General features: G+C 50.4%; 1 protein-coding gene across 1 annotated transcript in view; it reads right to left on the bottom strand.

Moving 5' to 3' along the window:
• The window catches only part of RAB20 (RAB20, member RAS oncogene family), a 34,888-nt gene extending 18,969 nt beyond the window's left edge, over positions 1 to 15,919 (bottom strand). The window contains exon 1 of the mRNA XM_023621827.2: positions 15,406 to 15,919. Within this exon, the coding sequence (XP_023477595.1) occupies positions 15,406 to 15,577 (172 nt within the window). The 5' untranslated portion in view covers positions 15,578 to 15,919. The remainder of the gene's footprint in view (positions 1 to 15,405) is intronic.
• Positions 15,920 to 23,600: the final 7,681 nt, after the last annotated feature.

The following is a 23,600-nucleotide window of genomic DNA, read 5'->3' on the forward strand; positions in this document are numbered from 1 at the left end:
TGCCCCCGGGTGAGGAACTGCCCAACAATAAGGGCTTAACGGCGGTGGAGGGCCTCCGAATTCTGTGAGAACGGGGACGGATTTGGACAAGCGCTTGTCTAAGCAACTCCACCCTGAAACGTATTAAAAGACAATGTCCAAGAAAGGGCAAAATCGCGACTCTTAAACAGATACGAAGAATAAATACATTAAAGATCCTATTTAGCTCATTTAATGAGGGAGCCAGACAGATGTCATAATCGGTTCAAGGACATCAAGAAGGCACGGACGCATGAGTATACGGCAGGAACAGCAGAGTGTATGGAGGATAAGAGGAATGCAGGTAGAAAAACACAAAGAACGATGAAGGGATGTGCAAATGGAGGCAAAGCTGTTTTTTCCACAAGGAAAAATGACCCACCGCACACCCTCCAATCCAAAGGAGAGGCCCACTGTCCTGTGACCTCCGAGCCTTTCCTCACTGAGCTTACGACAAGCGTATTATGCCTGCTCTGTCTGTCGCCAGTCTCCACACCGACTCAGACCCCAGCAGGAAAGGCTGTGGGCTTTGTTCACACTGTTCCCCGAGCTGGGCACAGTGTCTGACGTGTGGGAGGCGTTGACTGAATGAATGAACACACGGATCACACTTACTGAGGACTTGCTTGTGCGCTGACGACGCTAAAACTAGAACGAACGCGGAGGTCACTGTGCTGGGGCGGTAACCGAGGTGGCCCCACAAGGCACCTTGGAGCATGGAGGAGCACAAAAAAATGAGGCAGCGCAAAAATCAGGAGATAGTAAAAAACCCCCGCCCCAAAAAAGAAGGACAAGACGACATGTGAAAAGGGGACAATAAGAGACTATAATACACCCTTCAATGCTAAGTGAAGGGCCCCTTTATACCCAGCATTCTTCATTTTTAAGCAATTAGAGATTACAATACCTTGACTTTGGAAACAGTGTTCCCACTTCACTTCTGAGTTCTGTAATCCCAAATCTGAGGGCAGAAACGGGGAGTCGCCTGGTCCTCGCCTGGAAGCTGGAACTACGCAGACTGCAACTAAACGAGGAACCCACATCATACTTGACGAGAAGTCTAAGTTACTCCTCAGCAAATCAGAGGAAACCCACAAGACAGGCACAAGAAAAGCCTAGCCACTTAACCCTCCTCCCCTTTACAGTTGCAGGCAGGTATTCTGAGCTCCGAGGAAGAAGACCACATCCATTATGTGCTAAGAGGCTGTGAGGCGGGCAAGGCCCTTTCTCAGCTACCATCTGGTATAAGCATCATAATTAACCCAGTAAATAAGGTTTGCTACAATTTTAAGATGAGGTAACTGAGACTCAGAGACGGAAAGAATAATCCTTATAAAAAAGTACCCCAAGGGCCAGCCCAGTGACACAGCGGTTAAGTTTGCACATTCCGCTTTGGCCGGGGGTTCACCAGTTCAGATCCCGGGTGTGGACCTATGCACCGCTCATCAAGCCATGCTGTGTTAGGCGCCCCACATATAAAGTAGAGAAGGATGGGCATGGATGTTAGCTCAGGACCAGTCTTCCTCAGCAAAAAGAGGAGGATTGGTGGCAGACGTTAGCTCAGGGCCAATCTTCCTCAAAAATAAAATAAAGCACCCCAATTGATTCATCAAGAAAAACTACTGATTCCCAAACGCCGCCATGAGTGAAGGGTGGCAGCTCTGAATCTTTCTCTTGACGTGGCACAAGACATTTGAAGACATGCACCAGACTACGGCTTTCCATAGGACCCACAGTCACACCTGAGCCTTCCACTTCTGAGTAGAAACACCAGCGTTTATCAAGGACACAGCGACTTGCAGGCTGCTCATGGTCTTTGCGGGGCTCTGAAGCGTGCCGAGACCCAGCACGGGCAGCTTCCTAGCACGCAGGCTTCGACCGACCTGGAGTGTGCACAGGACAGGCTGAGCTTCTGCACCACAAAGCCCGGAAGGTGCTCTTCCCTCTCCAGGACTCGGGTGCATCAGAACCTGGACCGCCACCAAATGAGGCTGCCGGGCCCATGGCGCTGTCTGAGCGCTCCAGGGCGCCTTCTCTAAGGAGGTCATCCAGAAAGAGGGCAGCGAGCCCAGGGGAAGGGACGGCTCCGGGACCCGTCTTAAGGGTAAGTCGAACAACATACTAAATGAGCTGGCTCTGTACAAATGAGAAGGCACCTCTCAGACACGAAGACGCGGGTAGAAAGTCATATAACTGTGCATGGGGAAGGCACTGAGCGACCAGGCATTTTGGTACACTGATCTTGTTGGTTGTGAGACCGCCCGAAGGCAGGGGCATTTGTAACCCTCCACCTGTGCATACAGCAGTGCTTCTGCAGGTCGGGGCACCAACAGGATGTACCATGATCCGTACTCACCACGCTGTGTATTGTACACAGAGCATTCTTGCCCATGCACTCTCTCCTTAGAGTAGATGTCACTGCTGTGAAGGACACGGCACGGCTTGGTGACTAAGTCCATAAGCCCCGGGGCAGCTGGCCTAGCCCAGAGCACTCAGCTGCTGCCCAGCTTGTGTAAACTTACACAGGACCTGACCTCGGTCCCTCCCAGGGCCCTAGTGAGGATTATGTGAGTTAAATACATACAGAGTTGAAAACAGCCTGGTGTATCGTCAGTGCTATGTTAACATCAGCTACTAATTGGCCAAAATCTGCGATGGAGCCGGATCTTGGGGAGGCTGTAGAGATGATGGCCGGTTTTGGGGGGATCCCTGAAGGACGTGTGAGGCCACAGCCTGTGTGCTAGCTGATCAGTCTGCACAAACAGTGTGATAAGCGTACCATTCAGTTTATTCTCCATCTCTGAACACGTGCTTTCAAATACAGGTAAGCATTTCTGGTGTAACCTGGAACAAAAAAGCTTCTTATACTAGGTGTAAGTGTTTATCTACCACAAGAACTCTGGATGCCTGTGGAAGCTGTTAATAATAAAATTAAGAATTTTCAAAAAGATAAATATGGGAATAGATCGGCAGAAGACAAAAATAAAGACGAGTGCATTAGCTAGGCAACTTTAGTTAGAAGGTTGAGTTCTTTGGATCCAACGAATGTTTTTTAAACTTTTAATTCAAGGGAGAATAATAGATAATACTATAATTCTAATCTTTGAGTGTATTTGATGCCCTGGCACTCACAGTACATAGAACCATCTTCAAGAGCAAGATTTCATTTTTACTTATTTAATTCCACTTACGCCACACGTCTTTCAAGAAAATGCCCTATTTGGATGGGCAGTGGATATGAACAGAGATTTTTCCGAAGAAGATATACAGTTGGCCAATAAGCACATGAAAAGATGTTCAACATCACTAATCATCAGGGAAATGCAAATCAAAACTACACCAAGATACCATCTTACACCTGTCAGAATGGCTATAATCACTAAGACTAAAAATAACAAATGTTGGAGAGGGTGTGGAGAAAAGGGAACCCTCATACACTGCTGGTGGGAATGCAAACTGGTGCAGCCAGTTTGGATGGAAAACAGTATAGAGATTCCTCAAAAAACTAAAAATAGAAATACCATATGACCCAGCTATTCCACTACTGGGTATCTACCCAAACAACTTGAAAGCAACAATCCAAAGTAACATATGCACCCCTATGTTCATTGCAGCATTATTCACAATAGCCAAGACATGCAAGCCACCCAAGCGCCCATCGACTGATGACTGGATAAAGAAGATGTGGTATATATGGACAATGGAATACTACTCAGCCAGAAACAAAGACAAATGCATCCCATTTGCAACAACATGGAAGGACCTGAAGGGAATTATGCTAAGTGAAATAAGCCAGTCTGAGGAAAACAAACACCAGATGATTTCATTCACATGCGGAAGATAAACAAACACATGGACAAAGAAAACAGTTCAGTGGTTACCAGGGGAAGGGGGGTGGGGGGTGGGCGCAGGGGGTGAAGGGGAGCACTTATGTGGTGACAGACAAGAAGTAATGTACAACTGAAATCTCACATTGATGTAAACTATTATGAACTCAAATTAAAAAAAAAGAATTGTAAAGATGTTATAGATTTCCTAAACTAATGAAATTGCTAACATATATTTAAATTAGTTTTTAGCATATGTTTGACAAAAAATAAATGCGTATTGAGAACAAAAAGAAATGCCCAATTTGGAAACTTTTCATGGCTTAGGATTTTCAATAAAATTCTAACAATTTAACACTCAGTCATTAAGCACTTGGCCAAAATGTATAATATGTGCACCCCTAATTTTAAAAAATAATGGAAAAAACAAACTTATGGCAACTTTCCCATGTTTTCCATGTTCCCCAGTAATATATACATTTTGTTTGCTCGTTTGTTTGAGGACAGAAAGGCCACAACAAAGACTAAGAAAGAAGTTCGCTGAGAGTCGTAAGTCAGAAACACGCAGCCCAGCCGCTACAGGGCTTCCAAGCTGAAAGAGCTCAGGGCTCCGAGGAAGGTCCACGATTCCTCAGAGCAGCCTTGAAACAGGCCGTCTCAACACCTCTTCCAAGTGCTCACAACGTTGCTGAAAGCAGCTCCAAGGGCCTACGTCCCAAAGAAGGCGAGACGAAGGCATCTTCTTTTAAGCGAAAACCGAGTCATTATAACAAAGGACACACACAACTGTTACAGAGGTTGGGGGAAGAGGAACAAAGACCGTGGCAGCCTGAAGGGCTGTGTGGACTGGTGAGGTTCCAGCCACGAGGAGGCTGCCCAGGCCCTCCCCACCCCCTGCTCTTACCCCACCCTTCCTGAGGGGCACTCCCATCTGAAGCAGGAGTTCCTCAAATAAACATAGGAGCATCTGAGAAAGAAAAGGCCTTATGTTACTCTACCAAAAAAAACAAAACCAAACAAACATTTCCTTCCCAATCTGCTCTAGAAAAGTGATGGCATCCCACTGAGCCCACGTGACTGGCCTTGGAGACACACAGTGGCACCCCACACACTTGCAACCTAGGCTGAGAACTCCAGGCCCGTTGCTGCTCATGTCAGCCAGGCCTGTTCTCCAGCACAGGGAACTTTCAGAGGCCTGGGTTTGGGCGTTGTGGAAACAAAAGTCGGTATTCAATAGTGGGGAGTAGAAGGAATATCGGGAACTGAGGAAAACGGTGAGCTCCCCACACCTTACCCTCTTTCAAAAAGCAGATGAGGGGCCGGCCTGGTAGCACAGTGGTTAAAGTGAGCACATTCCACTTTGGTGGCCCAGGTTCGCTGGTTCGGATCCCGGGCACGGATATGGCACTGCTTGGCAAGCCATGCTGTGGGAGGCATCCCACATATAAAGTAGAGGAAGATAGGCATGGATGTTAGCTCAGGGCCAGTCTTCCTTAGCAAAATGAGGAAGATTGGCAGTAGTTAGTCAGGGCTAATCTTCCCCAAAAAAAAAAAAATTTTAAAAAAAGGGCAGATGAGAAATCAGACTGATCAACTGCAAATTCTTCTAACGTAGGCCATTTAAATCAAAAGTTGTACATCTCAATGCCAATCAATTGTCATCTAAAATTGTTCACAATTCAGTCCCGCCCCAGTCCATTCTCACGAAGGCTGGGGGGCAAGGTGGGCAGGTCTGTGTTCTTGTCAGCCACCTGGGGTACTGTTCGGTTTGTTCTGTTTCTGTTTGATGTGGGGTTTGACTGTCCAGGCATGAAAGAGCCAGTCTCCATCTTAATCTCATCTCCGAGTTTGGTGTTCAAACGGCAGAGTGTCTGAGAAAGTGCTCTGCCCATGGAGGCCACCAAAGGGAAGTGCCTGGCCACACTGGCTGAGTGTTGGGAGGGTGGAAAGGAAACCACAGCCTTTGAGAGAAAGCCACCCTCAGATCTGGGCTCCTCAGCATCCAGCGCACCTGAACAAGTTCTGTGGCCTCTCTGGGCCTTAGCTTCCTGGTCTGCCAAAGGGAGGTGATAAAAATACCAACCACACAAAGGAGTTGTAAGAAATAAACAAGCCAAGGCCCAGAGGGCACTAAGCATGATGTCTGGCACCCAGGAGGCTAAGATAAATCCTGCTACTTGTACAAGCAGGGGCCTCCAGGACAGTGGGGGCTGTGAGTCAGCAACCTGGATGCCCCACGAGTCAACGTTGTGACGTCTATAACAGAAGCAAGTCTTGACAGAGTCACTTTTCGGGACTGGAGATGAACGACAATTCTATATCAACATTCTTCATCTTTGCTTTCTGCACTTGAAAGGCATGCCACTTCCTTCTGACCTCCATGGTTTCTGAGGAGACATCTGCTGTCATTCTGATTTTTCCCTCTGGCTGCTTTCAAGATTTTTCCCTTGTCTTTAGTTTCCTGAGTTTAGTTATGATGTGTCTTGGCATGGATTTCTTTGAGTTTATCCTCTTTGGAGTTCTTTCAGCTTCTGGAATCTGCAGGTTTATGTCTGTTGCAGAATCTGGGGAGTTTTCAGCCATGATTCCTGCTAGCACTTTGTCAGCCCCACTCATCCTCTTCTCTTCCCAGGACTCAGACGATACAGCGTTATATCTTCGGTCCACAGGTCCCTGAGGCTCTGTTCATTTTCGTCCCATCTATTTTCTCTCTGTACTTCTAACTGGGCAATGTCTATTGTTCTCTCTCCCAGTTCCCGGGTTCCTTCCTCCCTCCCCTCTATTCAGCTGGCAAGTCCATCCACTGAGCCTTTTATTTTGGTTATTGTGTTTTCCAGTTCAGAAATTTGCATTTGGATCTTCTTTAATCTATTTTTGCTGAGTCTCTCTATTTTTTAAGTGTGTTTGTAACTGCTCATCAAAGCATTCTTAGGACAGCAGCTTTCAAGTCTCTGTCAGATAACCCTAACATCTGTCAGCTCAGTGCTGGCATCATTGATTGTCTCTTTGATCCAGTTTGAGATTTTCCTGGTTTCTGTATGACGAGGGATTTTTGACTGAAATCTGGGCATTTCGTATTGTGTTATGAGACTCCAGATCTTACTTAAACCTTCCATTTTAGCTGGCTCATCTGACACCATCTCGGAGGGGCTGAGGGGACCAGGTGGGCACTGCCTCTCTCCTGGCAGGTGGAGGCAGATGTCCAAGCTCCCCATGTGGCCTCCACTGGCACCGTGAAGTGGGGATGAGAGCCTGGCTCCCTCTCAGCCTTCCCTGACAGCACCCTAGTGGTGCTGTAGTCCACTAGGATGGAGTGCATCCTAGTGGACGCCCCATTACAGCCGGGCTGTGGAAGCCCTGGCTCCCCCTCGGCTGTGCTGGTGGGGGTGGTGTGGCCCCTGTTTTTTCTGTGTGTTTGGCTGCAGTACAGCAGTTACTGTCTACAAGTTTCTGTGCCGCTAGGCCTCCTCTTTCCTGGTCCTTTGGTGAGAGAGCAGGCTTTGTTTCTTGTTTTGCCTGTGCCCTCCGGCATTTCTAAATTTCTGGCTTCTCCAGCTCTGAGTCTGGGACACGTGAGGCAAAAAGAACACCCAGAGAGCTCACTCTGTGTCATTCTTTGCATCCCAAGGTCCCAGCATGTCTGCCTTTTCTCCACATTTCAGAGTCTTCTTATGTTTGTTTTATATCTAACATCCAAAGTTTTTTGCTGTAATTTATGGGAAGAACAGGGAAAAGTACGTCTGCTCCATCTTCTCCAAAGCAAAGTCCTGGTGTGTTACTCTTCATCTCTAAATAGATTTTTAATGAAATCCAAGTCAAAAGAGATGAGAGTTCCTAAAGAGTTGTTTTAAGGACATATATAATGAATGCCACAGACAAGTATTTCCTTGCCAGGCACACACTGGCCTATTTTTAGCAGCATTATAGGGCTCATGACAATGATATTTTTATACTAATTTTATCATTCAGAGTCAATACATCGTTAAGAAAATAAAACCACTAATTTCAGCTTCTCCAAATTTTTCCCATTGCTTTCAACAATTTCATTCAGCAAAAATTTAGTTTAAAAAATACTGTAGCGTAAAATGCTATATTCTACGGCGAACATAAAAATGAATCAAACCTTATCTTCCCTCCAAGAGTTTGTAAATCAGATGAAAGACAAACAAGCAACAAAAATAGATAGAAGGTAGAACACAATAAGGGACCCCAGGTCACCGTGTTGCAGAGTGTGGAGGTAGCAGGAATTCCCTCTGCTATGATGACCAAGGAGTGCTTCATGAAATAAGTGACATCAAAAGATGGGATAAATTTGAGCTGGGCATCACCAGGAGAGGAGACACTCCCAGAGAAAGGGAAGCCTTAAGTGAAGGCGAGAACAGAAGGAAGACGGCGCACATGATGAATTACACAGGGCGCTCCGGGGCAGCTCTAAGGCACCTGTCCCGGCCAACAGGAGGAGGAGAGGAAAGATAATCCAGGAAGGCTGGGAGGGGCTTTGAGCAGCCACGTTGACTGGATCCAGGGGGCCAAGAGAAAAACACCCTCAGCGATGTGTGGAAGAGACAGGAGTCTGGGCCCCTGGGGAGAAATGGATGCTGGAACCTGCCGAGGCCAGAGGGCACAGGACCGTGGGACCATGGAAAGGTGTCGTCACAGTGATGAAGCCGTCACTCTAAGAATAAACAGGCATTTAAACTTCTGAGTATGTACACAGGTGCATGTGTGTGTGAAATTTCTTTTTCACAGAGAGAGAAGTTGTGTGAACTCTCAATGGAGCAAGAGAGGCAAGTTTGACTTGGAATCATAAAGTTTCTATTTCTCCTGCCAACTTACAGATAACAAGGCCTGGAATTATCTCCCAGACATTAAATATGATTCAGGTATGCATTAAAGAATACGGTTGACGTTCGTTACTTAAATTCTCCTGAATTGGGGGCCAGCCCAGTGGCGCAGTGGTTAAGTTGGCACATTCCACTTCAGCGGCCCAGGGTTTGCCGGTTTGGATCCCAGGTGTGGACCTACACCTCACTTGTCAAGCCATGCTGTGGTAGGCGTCCCAAGTATAAAGTAGAGGAAGATGGCCACGGATGTTAGCTCAGGGCCAGTCTTCCTCAGCAAAAAGAGAAGGATTGGTAACAGATGTTAGCTCAGGGCTAATCACCCTCAAAAAAAAATTCCCCTGAATCAACTCCAACTAGTGGGCCTTAAATACCTCTTTCCACCCCCAGAATGCTGGGCGCCCCCTCCAGGAGGACCCTGGGCTGACCTCCCAGCACGTGCAGCTGCTCACAGGCATCCTTTGTTCTCTGAAATCTCTTAGTACAGTGCCGCTTTGTCTGCCTGCTGAACCCAGAACAGTCGATTTTCTCCCACCTATCCTAACACCCACATTCACATTCAGGCCACTGTTTCTGATCAAGAAAAGCAGAGGCTTTCTGCAAATGAGGCCTTACACCCAGAGAGCACCCATTCAAAGTTTTCAGTAGCAATAAAAAGTAGACCCACCTACAAAGATGTGGACACACACCTACAAACTGTGGACCCACCTACAAAGATGTGGACCCACCTACAAAGATGTAGACGCATACTTACAAAGACGTGGGCCCACCTACAAAGATGTGGGCCCTCCTAACACAGGCTTTGCAGGCTTAGCTTCCAGATCCCAAGCCTAAACTAAGAATTTTCAGCAGGAGCTCCTGCAGTCTCCGTGCAGGCCCCGCCCTCACCCCGTCCAGCTCAGAGTGGACGCAGGAGAACTTGAGACCGCCCGATGAGTTTAAGTGAGTCATGGGTCCCTTGGCCACCAAGTGCTAAACTCTTGGGGGAGTTTCTGCAACGACAGAAAGGACATTTAGGGAAGCACTTTCCCCTTTACTTGACCTCAACCAGGGGTCAGCAAACTGTGTCCACAGAGAGCTGGACAGTAAGTCCTTTGTCTTCTGTGCTACGTGGTCTCTGTCGCAACAACTCAGCTCTGCTGCTGCAAACTGTCAGCGCAAAATAATCAACAACCATTGTCCGGACGGGAGGGAGAAGGGGAGTTTACTTGAGCCAGAGTGAGGATTGTAACCCAGGAAGGCCTTTCCAGGACAGAAGGTTCTGGAGAAGCATGGTTTTCACGTCTCACACCATTCTTAGAACAAAGAGCATACATTAAACACTCACAGATACACATTCGTCAAAGTCTCAGAGGTGTTCAGTTGCAAATTAGCAGGTCAACAGGACCCTGATGTCGGGAAAGGGACTAATCTGGGCGTCACCAACAGGGTGCAGGCGGGGAAGTCTGCCTTCTGATCTTGAGAGAGTGCATCCTAAAATTTACTTTAATGGTTAAGCAGATGTATAGCGTGTGTGTGATAGGCCAGAAGTCAGGCTGCTTTAGTTGTTGGCAAATCAGTTTTGAACCTGAATATTTACCCCGTATACCCCAATATGTGATCATCTCTGGCCAAATGTGAAGGCAGCCACAGACAGTGTGGAAATGCTGAGCACGGCTGTGTGTCAATAAAACTTTATTTACAGCGACCTGCAACGACCAGTGCGGGCCCTGATCTACACAAAGGGGATGTGATCCACCAGATGCTCTCCTGTCGTGCAAATAGCAATTGCCGGGCTGGGGGTCGCCATATCAGGACCTCAGTAACCACTGAGGATAACAGAAGAGCCAGCTAAAACCCAGCCCCCCATCCACTGGCCCACATTTTGCTCGGGCTGTCTACCCACTTCTGCACCAATCTCTCAAGGCTTTGAAACGTGCCATCTCCCAGGCCAGCCCAAAGTATCGGCCACCAGCAACTCTGCAGTCCCCATCAAAGAGAGCCACTCACTCTCCAGGCTCGGTCGCAGCCTCCCACCTGTTCCAACATGAACTAACTTCACTTCGGACACAGCGTCCCTGCCATCCCTGGATCAAGGAGCAGCTGCCTGAGTGCGGGGCCAGGGGCTGTGGCTTCTGTGCGGAGTGAGAGGAGAGCAATGTGGGGCTTATGGTCCTCAGATGGACGGTCCATCTCATCTGGCATCTTCACTTGTGTGCCACCCCATCCTTCAGAGATGCTCCCCCAGGGACGGCACAGCTGCTCACAGGCCCTTAGCCCTCGGTTCAGCCACAGACAGCCAAGACCTCTTAGCTAACTTCACAGCATGAGCAACTACATTCTCCCTCCTCCAGACACCACGATCTCATAACTGGGAACTCCGGCATCCTCTCCTGGGTTGCACTGAAGTCGTTCAAGAGAAAGATCTTAACCCAAGTTCTCTGAATCCCCCCTCTCTTGGCTCTCTCCATTTATTGCAGGACGACCTCTGGGGGCAGCTCAGGCCTCTCTCGTCCCTCTGTGACGTGCTTGCTGGTGGCTGGTCGTACGCAGCCAGAGCCAGGAGATGACTGTCCATCGAGCAAACAGGAACACCACGCTGCCTCCTGCCAGGTGTTGCTAAGTGCACTTTGCCGATATTAACTCAACAATTCCTAACAACGACGTGCTACATGGGTGCCACAATTGTCCCCATTTTATGGATGAGGCAAATGAGGTGGAGGGAGGTGGCACAGCCACAAAATCACACAGGTGGTCAGTGGCTGTGGTGGGCAGAACGATGCCCCCCACAGCCACCCTAATTCCTGGAGCCTGTGGGTGTGTTCTGTTACGTGGCAAGGGGGCACGAAGGGTGCAGACAGGTTCAGACCACTAACCAGCGACCATAACACAGGGAGACCATCCTGGATTGTCAGGACGGCCAGTGTAATCACAGGGGTCCTCAAATCGGGAGAAGAGGGCATGAGAGTCAGGGTCCCAGTGACACGATGAAAGAAAGACTCAAGCGGCCACCGCCGGCTTTGAAGATGGAAGATGAAGAAGCTGAGGGATGCGGGCAGGCTCCAGAAGCAGGAGAAGGCAAGGAAGCAGGTTGTCCCCGGCGCCTCCAGAAGAGAGCGCAGCGCGGCCGACGCTGGATTCAGCCCAGGGAGACTCCTTGGGGACTTCTGACCTGTGTGTGTTTAAGCCTCTGCGTTCATGGAAATTTGCTACGGCGCAGGAAGAAACTAACGCAGATTCTGGCCCCGGGAGCGGGATGCTGCTGTAACGAATGTGGAAGCGGCTTTGGAATGGGGCAACGGGCAGAGGCTGGGAGAACTCGAGACACGTGATAGAAGGAGCCCAGACGGCCTTGAACAGACTGCTGGGAGAAACAGGGATGTCCACAGCTCTGCGGTGAGGGCCCGGAAGGAAGCACGGAGGTGGAAGAGCAAGCCTGTGTCATCTCAGAGCCAAAGTCAGCACGAGGACCACAGGTGGACAAGGACCTTCAGGGCGCTCCTGGCAAGAGCGCAGATGGAAATGAGGAACACCGTGCTGGAAGCTGAGGAGAGGGGGTGTGGTGTCAGGGACAGCCTTCCTGGGACAGATCCGGGGGCTGCACCCTGAGGAAGGAAGGGTAATCAAGGGGGGCATCCAGCCTCCCAGGGCTCTGGGGGGGTCTATTTGGGCACAGTGGTCACCGTCTTATCGAACTGCTGACTTTTCTTCAAAACAATCATCAGACATGAGACGATGTCACTTGTCACCTCTGGCTCTCCGCTGCCTCTGGAGCTTAAAGCCCCGGGACGGTGACTCCGGCTTGCTCGTTCACAGCTGTAGAACAGAGGCCTGAACAAGCGCCCGGCATGCGGGACGCCTCCGGCCGCCCGAAGGACCGGCAGAGGGGAGGCTGGTAAGCTCTGTGGGGCCATCTCATCTCAGCAACCTCCTTTTGCTTCCGGGACTTACCAAACCACCTATGGGGACCACCCCCCATCCCTCTGCCCCACTAGGCGAGGGCCTGAGCCACAAAGGCATGGTGGAGGGACACGCATGCACCTGGACAGAGAAGTCTGAATCCCGCTCACCTTCCACCTGCCTCCAGGTCCCCATCCCTAACACGCAAACTGTCCTCCCTCCCTTTGAAGGATGCGTGTCAACCGCATACAGTAACCTACTTTTAACCTACCAGGCAGACCTTGTCCCCTCTCTCCAGCTCCACCCACCACTCTGCCCCGCAGGCGTCAAGCCAGGAGCTTTGTTTTTTTTTTTTTTAAAGATGGGCACCTGAGCTAACAACTGTTGCCAGTCTTCTTTATTTTTCTGCTTTATCTCCCCAAACCCCACTCCCCCCCAGCACATAGTTGTGTATTTTAGTTGCAGGTCCTTCTGGTTGTGGGATGTGGGACGCCGCCTCAATGTGGCCTGAGGAGCAGTGCCATGTCTGCGCCCAGGATCCGAACCAGTGAAACCCTGGGCCGCTGCAGTGGAGCGCGCAAACTTAGCCACTCGGCCACGGGGCCGGCCCCAAGCTTTGGTTTTTGAAAGGACACGCCAGCAGCAAAACAGAAACTCTGCCCCTTCACTGTCGCTGTCACTATTAAACATCCTAACAGCCTCCACAGCACACGCCCACCCCACCCACGTCGTGTGACCAGAGACGACCCCATCCTCTAGCCGGTCCTCATCCTCCCGCCCGTTAGGAAAATTAACGTGCACACAACTTAGAAAACAACGCCTGTGGAATGGAAAGAAAGTTTAAGAGCAAGACGAAAGGAGGACAAAAGTAAGACGCCCTAAAAGTTCAAGTGTTGAATTTCCAGCAAGGATTACGGAAAAGGTGCCTATTCATACCTGTCTTTTCCCTCCAGTCACCCACAGCCCACCGTCCCCAGGGAGCCAGGCACAGAGGTGGCCTGCGGCACTGTTGACTCAGCCTCGGTCCCCCTGAGTGTGTGTACACAGGAGGTGAGCACGTGGGGACAGGGCCTGGAGAGAGCCTGAGGGCACGCACACTCGCGGCACCTGGAGCCGGGCAGGGTATCTAACACATCTCGTCGGCTGCACTACAAAATCATCTGGCCATCAAGACTCTGGCTGCTTCGCATCTTTGTCACTGCAGAAAAAAGTGGCCAGTCCAAGTTACACTGCCACATCATACCCTCCCTGCTGGGGATGCCAGCTCTCAACCAAAGCTCGGCTCTTGTTCCAGAAACACACACTGCATGGTAAACAGCAGCTTCTGATGGCCGCCACTTCCGGGCTCTGTGTTTGGGTCCCCCATCGCCCATCCCACCTTCTTGTCTTGTGAACCAAGGACAGCAGTGAAGTCCAGTCAGACAACCAAAGGGGCCAAAGGCCAGCCTTGTACCAAACGGGCGGACAAGTCGTGTTCACTTGATCTGACTTCCAGAGCGTGCACTGCATCGCTAGCTAGTGCTTGGTGCTGGGGAGTCAGCTCAAGGAAAGGGTCCTAGAGGAGCCGCCCTGTGCACCTGGAGCTGGGAAAAGAGCAGAGAAGGCACGTTTGTACCTAGGAGACGCTGTTTTCACAGCCTGACTGCAAGTGAGTTAGACAAGCCGTGAACCTCCACAGTGAAAAAGTCAGCAGTGAAGAAAGCAGGAGGGACGAGGGTGGGTGACCTCCTTCACTTCATTCTACGTAGGGAATTCGTTATTATCTCGCTTCTTTGGCAGTCTGGCGTGCCCAGATTGGCAACTTAAAAATTCTGGACAGGACCTTTGGGGATGTGTATCACTTTTTAAAGCACTGACATAAAAAAAATCAGACAGTGTTTCAGCCTTCTAAAAAGTCATGCTCACGGAAAACCTGCCATACCGTTTACAGTTTCTTTATTCACTCAGTGTCTCATTCATGTTCATGGGGAAGGAAACCTTTTCTACTGTAACACTATAAACACCAGTGTAATTTCGAAACTGAAAGCTTGAATCAAGATGCCCTGGGGGCTGTACTTTTGAAAATTTAGAAATACTACACACATTAAAGTAATTCCTTACTTATCTTAAGAATGCTTCTACAGAAAATCACTTCTAACCCCCATAACACATCAGCGGAGATCAAGCCGACCATCAAGAAGCCGGAAAATGCAGATACGCTCAGGACTGACAGGGGGCAGCCTTGAGTTGTTTCCTACTTTGCCGAGTAGGCCCTGCAGTGCCTCAGTTTCCTCTTTTGTGAAGAAGGGGTGATTACACAGCTTTGCTCTCCCCTGGAGGAGACCCTGTCCCTGAGGCGACTTAAATGCCTCTGGTTACATCAGCGGGCGCAGCGCAGGGCCGTGGGCTCTGGAGCCAAGCACCGTCATGGGGACACAGGACACCAGGAGCTTCTCCTTGGAGCCAGTGGTGCTTTCCAAGAGTCACCCGGAGTGTCACTAAGAAGCACTGAGTGGCTGATCAGCGACGGAGAACAAGTGGGAACAGAGGGTGGCCAGGGGTGGTCGTACACTATGGCCTCAGCCTGATGTCCTACCCGGGGTCGCCAGCCATATGAGGGCCCTGTGCGCCGCTGGACACCGGCCCTGGGGGACCCCCTACTCTGAGGGAATCGTGCCTTGGGGGACCCTGACTTGGAGACTCTGCCCTGGGGGGGGGGCCTTACCCGGGGTGAGGGGCCCTATCCTGGGAGACCCTGCCCTGGGACGCTTCTCTCAGGCTGGAAGCCCTCGCTTCCCTCACCCACCCCCGTCCCTGCGGAGCCCCAGGACAGCGTGGGCCCCGGAGACGCTGGCCCTCACCTGCGGTGTCCCAGATGGAGATGTTGTAGGAGCGCCACTGCTTCAGGTAGAAGGCGCCGCCCACCGTGCTGACCGTGTCGGGGAAGCGCCGCTCCATGTACCTCTGAAGCAGCGACGTCTTGCCCACGTTCATGTCCCCCAAAAGCACAATCTTCCCGTCGGGCTTCCTCATCTTCCCGCTGGATGCCCCCCTCCTGCTCCCCGCGCCTGTCCGGTCTGTGTGTCCCCGGCGCAATCGGAGCAACCGGCCGCAGCCCCCGAGACCGCTGGGACCCGGGACTCGCGGAGACCCAGACTCGCGGGGACCCGGCACTCGCGGAGACCCAGACTCGCAGGGACCCGAACTTGCGGAGACCCGCCGGGACCCTCCCGTCCGGACGCCCCGGCGCGTGGAAGAGGAAGCGCGCGTCCCCGCCGGGGCAGGAGCGGGGCACCCAGCCCGGCGCCCACCTCGGGTGTCCTGCCCGCGGCGGTCCGCGCCGGGCCCAAGGCGCCCCCGGCCCCGCCCCGGCCCTCCTCCGGCCCGCCCCCCGCCCCCCGGCCCTCCCCCCGCCTCCCGGCCCTCCGGAACGCCGGCCCCGCCCCGGCCCGCCCCGCTCCCCCGCGGGCTCGGCGCTGGCGCAAGAGCCGGAGCTCCTCTCCCGGAGCGGCCGGGAGGATGCGGGCCCGGGCGGAGCGCCGCGCCCGGGGCGGCTGGAGGCGAGAAGGAAAGTCGCGGGCGGCGGTTCCACCTGCCCACGCCCCCTGCCACCCCCGGGGCCTGGTATGCGCGGCCCAGACCGCAGGCTTGCAGCCCGGAGCGCTGCCCGGGCCCGGGGGCGCTGGTGACCCCAGAGCCGCGGGCACCTGGCCAGTCCCGTCCACAGCGCCTTGCCAGCTGTGTCCCTGTCCTCATCTGCGTGGGAGCAAATGTGGCCAGTAGTCAAGGTCGTTATACAACGTTCGCCTTAAACGAGCCTCTGTGAAAAGCCTCCCGGGACGCTGTTGGTGCTTAGAAAGCGGGGGAGCAGAGCAGGCGGCGGCGGGGCGCTGACCGCGCCGTCCCGGGATACTGTTCAGTTTTGCAAGAAACCGCTTATGCTATTTTGTATCTGAACGGCGGACAGTCGTCGCCGTTTCAACTTGGGAGCGAAAATTTGGCTTTGGCAGTTGCGACGACTGCTATCTTTCCTCCTTCCTTTCTTCGTAGAGTAAACCTTGAAATGCCTCCAAACTATTCAGCGTGTATTTATTTTGGAGGAATGCTGATGTAGAACCCCGCGGGCGCTGTTTGCCGAGACCACTGTGTGTCCTCTGGGCTCCCTGTCCAAGGAGAAGGGGACGGCCGCTCACGGAAGGGCCCTGGAGGCTCCGGGGGTGGAGGGGCGAAGGCATCTCAGGCTGCAGAGCTCCTGGGGCCCAGCGACCTGGGGCCTCGCGGAACGAACACTCGGGCTGGGAGGCTCCCTGGCAGACGAATGCTGTTCCCTCTGTGCTCTGGGCGCCCTCTCCGGAACAGAACTTCAGGCATCCTGTGTTGACTGCCTGTTGCATGCACCTTAGGGCACAGGCCCTGGGCATCGGACTGAGATTTCGTTCCTGCCCCAGAGGGTGGTGATGAATAGGTTTTGATAAACAAACTAAGCCTTGCTGCAAGGTTGCGAGTAGGTCTAAATTGTCCCCTTTGTGCAGGTGGAGCAGCCAGCAGAAAGTGCCTGTGGTGGGAGAGACTCTGAGCCGGGGGGAAGGAGAGCCCCCCTCCCCAGGTGAAGCCGGGACTGTGACCTAGACAGGGAGCGTGTGAAGGTTCAGGCCTGACTGTTTCTTCAGCTACAAATCACCCACTGGATCCTGCGAGCTCCTGGGTGGTTGGGGGAGAGCGAGACAGTGTGGGTGACCGCGCTGGCAGTTGCAAAGCTACTGTGGGGGAAGCGGGAGGATTCCCCCCCACCTTTTCCTTAAGCTTCTTATGGCTGGTCAAATAATTAAAGAGGCAGGTCAGCGGAGAAAATCAAACTTTAATAGCATGCATACACGGGAGAAACTCAGGGGACACTGAGTAACTCAGCCAGCTGGCCGAAGCTGCCTGTTTAAGCATCTTCAGCTGCAGACAAGTTTGGGGCTTCAAAGGGGAGGAAGGCAACCCTCATGGCAATGGAAAAGCAAATGTTTGGTAAATAGAACTTTGATGAGAGTGAGCTTATCAAGGATCCCCCCAGTCTGCTGGAGCCCAGAGTTATCTATGGTGACAGCCTGTTCCCAAAATTTATTTTAAATTTCTTTTAGGCAGTTGCTGGGGAAGGTCGAATGTTTTTGCTGCGTCTCAGCCTTTATTGTCTTCAGCTCGAAATAATCCACGTACCACTGTGGCGCATCTTGGGGCGGCCTGCCCTGAACCCCATCACTACACCAATGCCCAGGATTTTCTGGGCCCCCAAAGCAAATGCCAGTGGTCTGGAATAACTTGTCTGAAGCTAATTTTCCTTTGCAGAGGGTCCTATGCTCATCACATGTTTAAGAAGAACCCAGTAGGAGGTCACCTTTCCCTCCTTTCTTTAAAAAAAGGTCTTCCTAGGGCCAACCCTGGTGTCCTAGTGGTTAAGTTCAGCATGCTCTGCTTTGGTGGCCGGGGTTCAGTTCCCAGGTGTGGACCTGCACCACTCTGTTAGTGGCCATGCTGTGCTGATGGCCCACATACTGAAAAATAGAGGAAGATTGGCCTGGATGTTAGCTCAGGGTGAATCTTCCTCAGCAAAAAAAAAAAAAAAAAAAAAGGTCTTCCTACCTGGAGGGAGAAAAAGAATCTTATGTTTAATCCTGCTGCTTCCTCCAGCTCCCTCTTCTTCCTCACCTTCCTTTCAGGGCCAACCTCTCTGGGCATCACTTGCCTTTTCCTGCAGCCCCTGCCATCTGGCTTCCATGCCCGCCTCCCTGGAGAAGCATCTACTCAAGGTCCCTAATGACTTGCTTGTTTCTAAATCCAGGGGCCTCTTTCTAGTCCTTTCTACAGACACTCTTCTCTACTGACTTGGACGCCGTTGGTCCACCCTGCCCGCGTTCCCTGGTTCTCGGTGGTTCTCTGTTATTCCCACTCACATGTTCCCTGTTCTCAAGCACCTTCAGTCCCCCTCCTCTGACTGCAGCTTTGTTCCTTGTTTTGGAACATTTTTGAAGTACAGAGAATAATATAACAGACAGTACCTGCAGTCCCGCTTCCCAGAACTCACAAAGGTTACCATTGTATGATTTCCAGTCCAGATGATGTTTAGGGAAATAGGACACTAAAAATAAACTCAGTGTCCCTTTTCTTCCTTTCGCCTGCCTGGTCCCCCTTCTCCACCTAAGGTAACCCCGTTCCTGAGTTTGGTGTGTGCCTTTCAGGTTCATTTTAAAGGCGATTTTCCTCTCATGCATGTCACTGTATTCGATGCCATAACAAAGTACACAGACTGCGTGGCTTTGACGGCAGACATCTATTCTCTCACGGTCCCGAGGCCGGAAGTCTGGGATCAAGATGTCAGCAGGATCACGGTCTCCCGGAAGCCTCGGGGGAGCATCCTGGCTGGCCTCTCCCTGCTTCTGGTGGCCCCAGGAGGCTGCACTCTCTCCCTCTGAACTCACGTGACCAGCTTCTCTCAGTGCGCCCTTCTCCGTGTCCAAATTTGTCTTTTCTCCTAAGGAGACTGGACCTCCTGGATGAAGGGCCTGCCCTACTCCAGATGACCTCATCTTACTAACTGCATCTGCAGCAAGCCAGTGTCCAAATAAAGGCACATTCTGAGATTCTGGGGTTAGGATATCAACATATCTTTTCTTTAGGGAGGGGAGCCACAGTTCAACACATAAGAGTAGCTGTCAGTTGGGGCCAGCCGGGTGGCACATCGGTTAAGCGTACACGTTCCACTTCAGTGGCCCAGGGTTCGCTGGTTCAGATCCAAGGTGCGGACATGGCACCACTTGGCAAGCCATGCTGTGGTAGGCGTCCCACATATAAAGTAGAGGAAGATGGGCATGGATGTTAGCTCAGGGCCAGTCTTCCTCAGCAAAAAGAGGAGGATTGGCAGCAGATGTTAGCTCAGGGTCAATCTTCCTCAAAAAAAAAAAAAACAGTAACTATCAGCAGTTTATAAACAATATATTAGACCGTGTCAGTCACCTGTTGTGCATAAGAAACCACCATAGGGGGTGGGGAGATGAGGAGAGCTTAGAAAAGGGGACAAGCCTTCAGTTATAATGAGTAAGTTCTGGGGATCTAATGACATTTGCCCAGAGACTATTTTTCTTTTATCTTTTTGAGGAAGACTAGCCCTGAGCTAACTACTGCCAGTCCTCCTCTTTTTTTTTTTTTTTAAAGATTTTATATGTAAAAGAATGAAAATTGACCATTCTTTTTCACCATTCACCAAAATAAACTCAAAATGGATTAAAAACCTAAAGGTGAGACCTGGAACCATAAGGCTTCTGGAAGAAAACGTAGGCAGTACACTCTTTGACATCAGTATTAAAAGGGTCTTTTTGGACACCATGCCTTCTCAGAGAAGGGAAACAATAGAAAGAATAAACAAATGGGACTTCATCAGATTAAAGAGCTTCTTCAAGGCAAATGAAAACAGGATTGAAACAAAAAAACAACCCACTAACTGGGAAAAAATATTTGCAAGTCATATATCTGACAAAGGCTTAATATCCATAATATATAAGGAACTCTCACAACTCAACAACAAAACATCAAACAACCCAATCAAAAAATGGGCTGGAGACATGAACAGACATTTCTCCAAAGAAGATATACTGATGGCCAATAGGCACATGAAAAGATGCTCATCATCGCTGATCATCAGGGAAATGCAAATCAAAACTACACTAAGATATCACCTTACACCCATTAGAATGACAAAAATATCTAAATCTAATAGTAACAAATGTTGGAGAGGTTGTGGAGAAAAAGGAACCCTCATACACTGCTGGTGGGAATGCAAACTGGTGCAGCCACTATGGAAAACAGTATGGAGATTCCTCAAAAAATTAAAAATAGAACTACCATACGATCCAGCCATTCCACTACTGGGTATCTATCCAAAGAGCTTGAAGTCAGCAATCCCAAAAGTCCTATGCACCCCAATGTTCACTGCAGCATTATTTACAATAGCCAAGACGTGGAAGCAACCTAAGTGCCCATCAACAGATGATTGGATAAAGAAGATGTGGCATACATATACAATGGAATACTACTCAGCTGCAAAACAGAACAAAATCATCCCATTTGCAACAACATGGATGGACCTTGAGGGAATTATGTTAAGTGAAATAAGCCAGTTAGAGAAGGATAATCTCTGTATGACTCCACTCATACGAGGAATTTAAAAATGTGGACAAAGAGAACAGATTAGTGGCTACCAGGGGAAAGGTGGGGTGGGGGGTGGGCACAAAGGGTGAAATGGTGCACCTATAACATGAATGACAAACATTAATGTACAACTGAAATCACACAAGATTGTAACCTATCATTAACTCAATAAAAAAAAAGAAAAAAAAAAAGAAAGATGAACACGGAAAAAAAAAAGATTTTATTTTTTCCCTTTTTCTCCCCAAAGCCCCCTGGTACATAGTTGTATATTCTTCATTGTGGGTCCTCCTAGTTGTGATATGTGGGACGCTGCCTCAGCGTGGTTTGATGAGCAGTGTCATGTCCGCACCCAGGATTGGAACCAACAAAACACTGGACCGCCTGCAGCAGAGCATGCGAACTTAACCACTCAGCCACGGTGCCAGCCCCACCAGGCCTCCTCTTTTTGCTGAGGAAACCTGGCCCTGAGCTAACATCCGTGCCCATCTTCCTCTACTTTATATGTGGGATGCCTACCACAGCATGGCGTTTGCCAAGCAGTGCCATGTCCGCACCCAGGATCTGGGCCGGCGACCCCTGGGACGCTGAGAAGCTGAACATGCGAACCGCTGTGCCACCGGGCCAGCCCCCTCAGAGACTAGATTTTAAGCATCCTTACCAAAAAAAAAAAAAAAAATTACAGCTATGTGAGTTGATGACGTGTTGATCAACTTGATTTGTCATCATTTCACAGTGCATACATATATCAAATCATCACGTTCTATACTTTTAAACATATATAATTTTATTCGTCAATTATACCTCAATTTTAAAAAATGGAGTGGCTTAAAGCAACCACCATTCAGTTATCTCTGAGGTTCTCTAACTGGGCTGAGCCGTGGTTCTACAGGGCTTGCCCGGGTCTCCCATGGAGCTTGGGCTGGAGGCCTTGAAGACAGGAGGCTCTGGGAGCCGGAACAGCCAAAACGGCGTCTTCCTGCAGGTGTTTGGTGGTCAAGGCTCCTCCCTGTGGTCATCTTTCCTCTGCGCAGCTCCCCATGCTCCGGAGCCTCCAACGCAGAGGCCTCTCTCCCCGGGGCATCGCACTGTCGGCTCGGAGGAGCAGGGCTCCCAAGAGCAGTATCAAGGGATGGAGTGGAGGGGATGAAGTTTCTCAGGACCTGGCCTGGGAGGTCACGCAGCATCACTTCTGCGCCTGTGTCAAGGGGCTGCAGGGCCGGCCGACTTTGGAGAGGGGAATTACACCCCAACTCTGGATGGGGGCAGTGACAAAGAAGTGCAGCCATCTTCCGTCCACCACAAGGAGGCTAAAAGTGGTGAGGTTTTAATTTGCACAGGTAATGCGTTGACCCATCCATAATTTATTCTGGATATGGTGTGAGGTAGTGACCTAACTTAATTTTTTCATATGGAAAGCAAATTTCAGGGGCCAGCCCAGTGGTGTAGTGGTTAAGTTCACATGCTCCGCTTCAGTAGCCTAGGGTTCGCAGGTTTGGATTCCAGGGGTGGAGCTCCACATCACTCATCAAGCCATGCTGTGGCGGTGGCCCACATGCAAAGTAGAGGAAGATTGGCATGAGTGTTAGCTCAGGGCCCATCTTCCTCAAGCAAAAAGAGGAAGATTGACAACAGATGTTAGCTCAGGGCCAATCTTCCTCCCTCATCTCCCCAAAAAAGAAACTAAATGTCCCTAATACCATTTATGAGCCTGCCTCTACCATGTACTAAAATCCTACCTACTCACAGGTCCATTTCTGGACCCTCTATCTGTCCCACTGATTTCTTTGTCTAACCCTGAACAACCCCACAGTGGCTTAATTACAGCTACATAATGTCTTGAAACAGGTGAGGGAGGTCACCCATTGTTCTTCTTCTTTCATTGGCTGTTCCTAGATTTTTACTTTTCCATATGAATTTTAGGATCAATTTACCTAATTCCACAAAATACATTATTGGAATGTATAGTTAACAACATTTTTTTTAAAGATTTTTTTTTTCCTTTTTCTCCCCAAAGCCCCCTGGTACATAGTTGTATATCCTTCGTTGTGGATCCTTCTAGTTGTGGCATGTGGGACGCTGCCTCAGTGTGGTTTGATGAGCAGTGCCATGTCTGCGCCCAGGATTCGAACCAACAAAACCCTGGGCCGCCTGCAGCGGAGCTCGTGAACCTAACCACTTGGCCACAGGGCCAGCCCCTGGAATGTATAGTTAAATTTGGGGAGAATTGACATCTGTATATTGAAATTTCCCACTCGTGAACATGGCATACCTCTCTGTTTTTTGCGGGTGTCCAAGGCTCACCTAGCACTTGTACATCTCTCTCTACCCTTTTTCCCTGGAGGAGATGTCTCTCTTCCCAGAGTATGCTTTATGACTCTCTAAACTTGGTCTCCTGCCTGTCTCTGTCATTTAAGCTCCTTGCCCATCTCTCCATCCACCTGCTACACCCTCTCCATGGATGCCTCAGTATGGCAGCCCGCTGTGTCACTCATCTGCCTTTCTCTGGATGCAAAGTGATTCATTCCCCCACCTCCTTTAGAGCCATGTCCTAAATCACCAAGCCCAGTTGATTTTCCCTTCTAAATAAATGCTGCTTCCACCTTCTCTCCCTTTTCCCATAACCACCAGCTTATGAGGAACCTCCTCTCCCGGCCCTCTCTCTCTAGGGTCCTATCCTGCTTTATTTTCTCACCACTATCTAAAATCGTATTGCTTATTCACATGTCTAACTGTGCGATCTCCATCTCTGGAATGTAAGCTCCACGAAGAAGGGACTTTTTCTGATTTGCTCATCACTGTGCTTGTTGAAGTGTATCGAGCACATAATTGGTGCTCAAGAAAGCTCTGAGTCAGGACAGAATTGGTGATG

The sequence above is a fragment of the Equus caballus genome, chromosome 17 (genome assembly GCF_041296265.1).
Source record: "Equus caballus isolate H_3958 breed thoroughbred chromosome 17, TB-T2T, whole genome shotgun sequence".
NCBI lineage: Eukaryota > Metazoa > Chordata > Mammalia > Perissodactyla > Equidae > Equus > Equus caballus.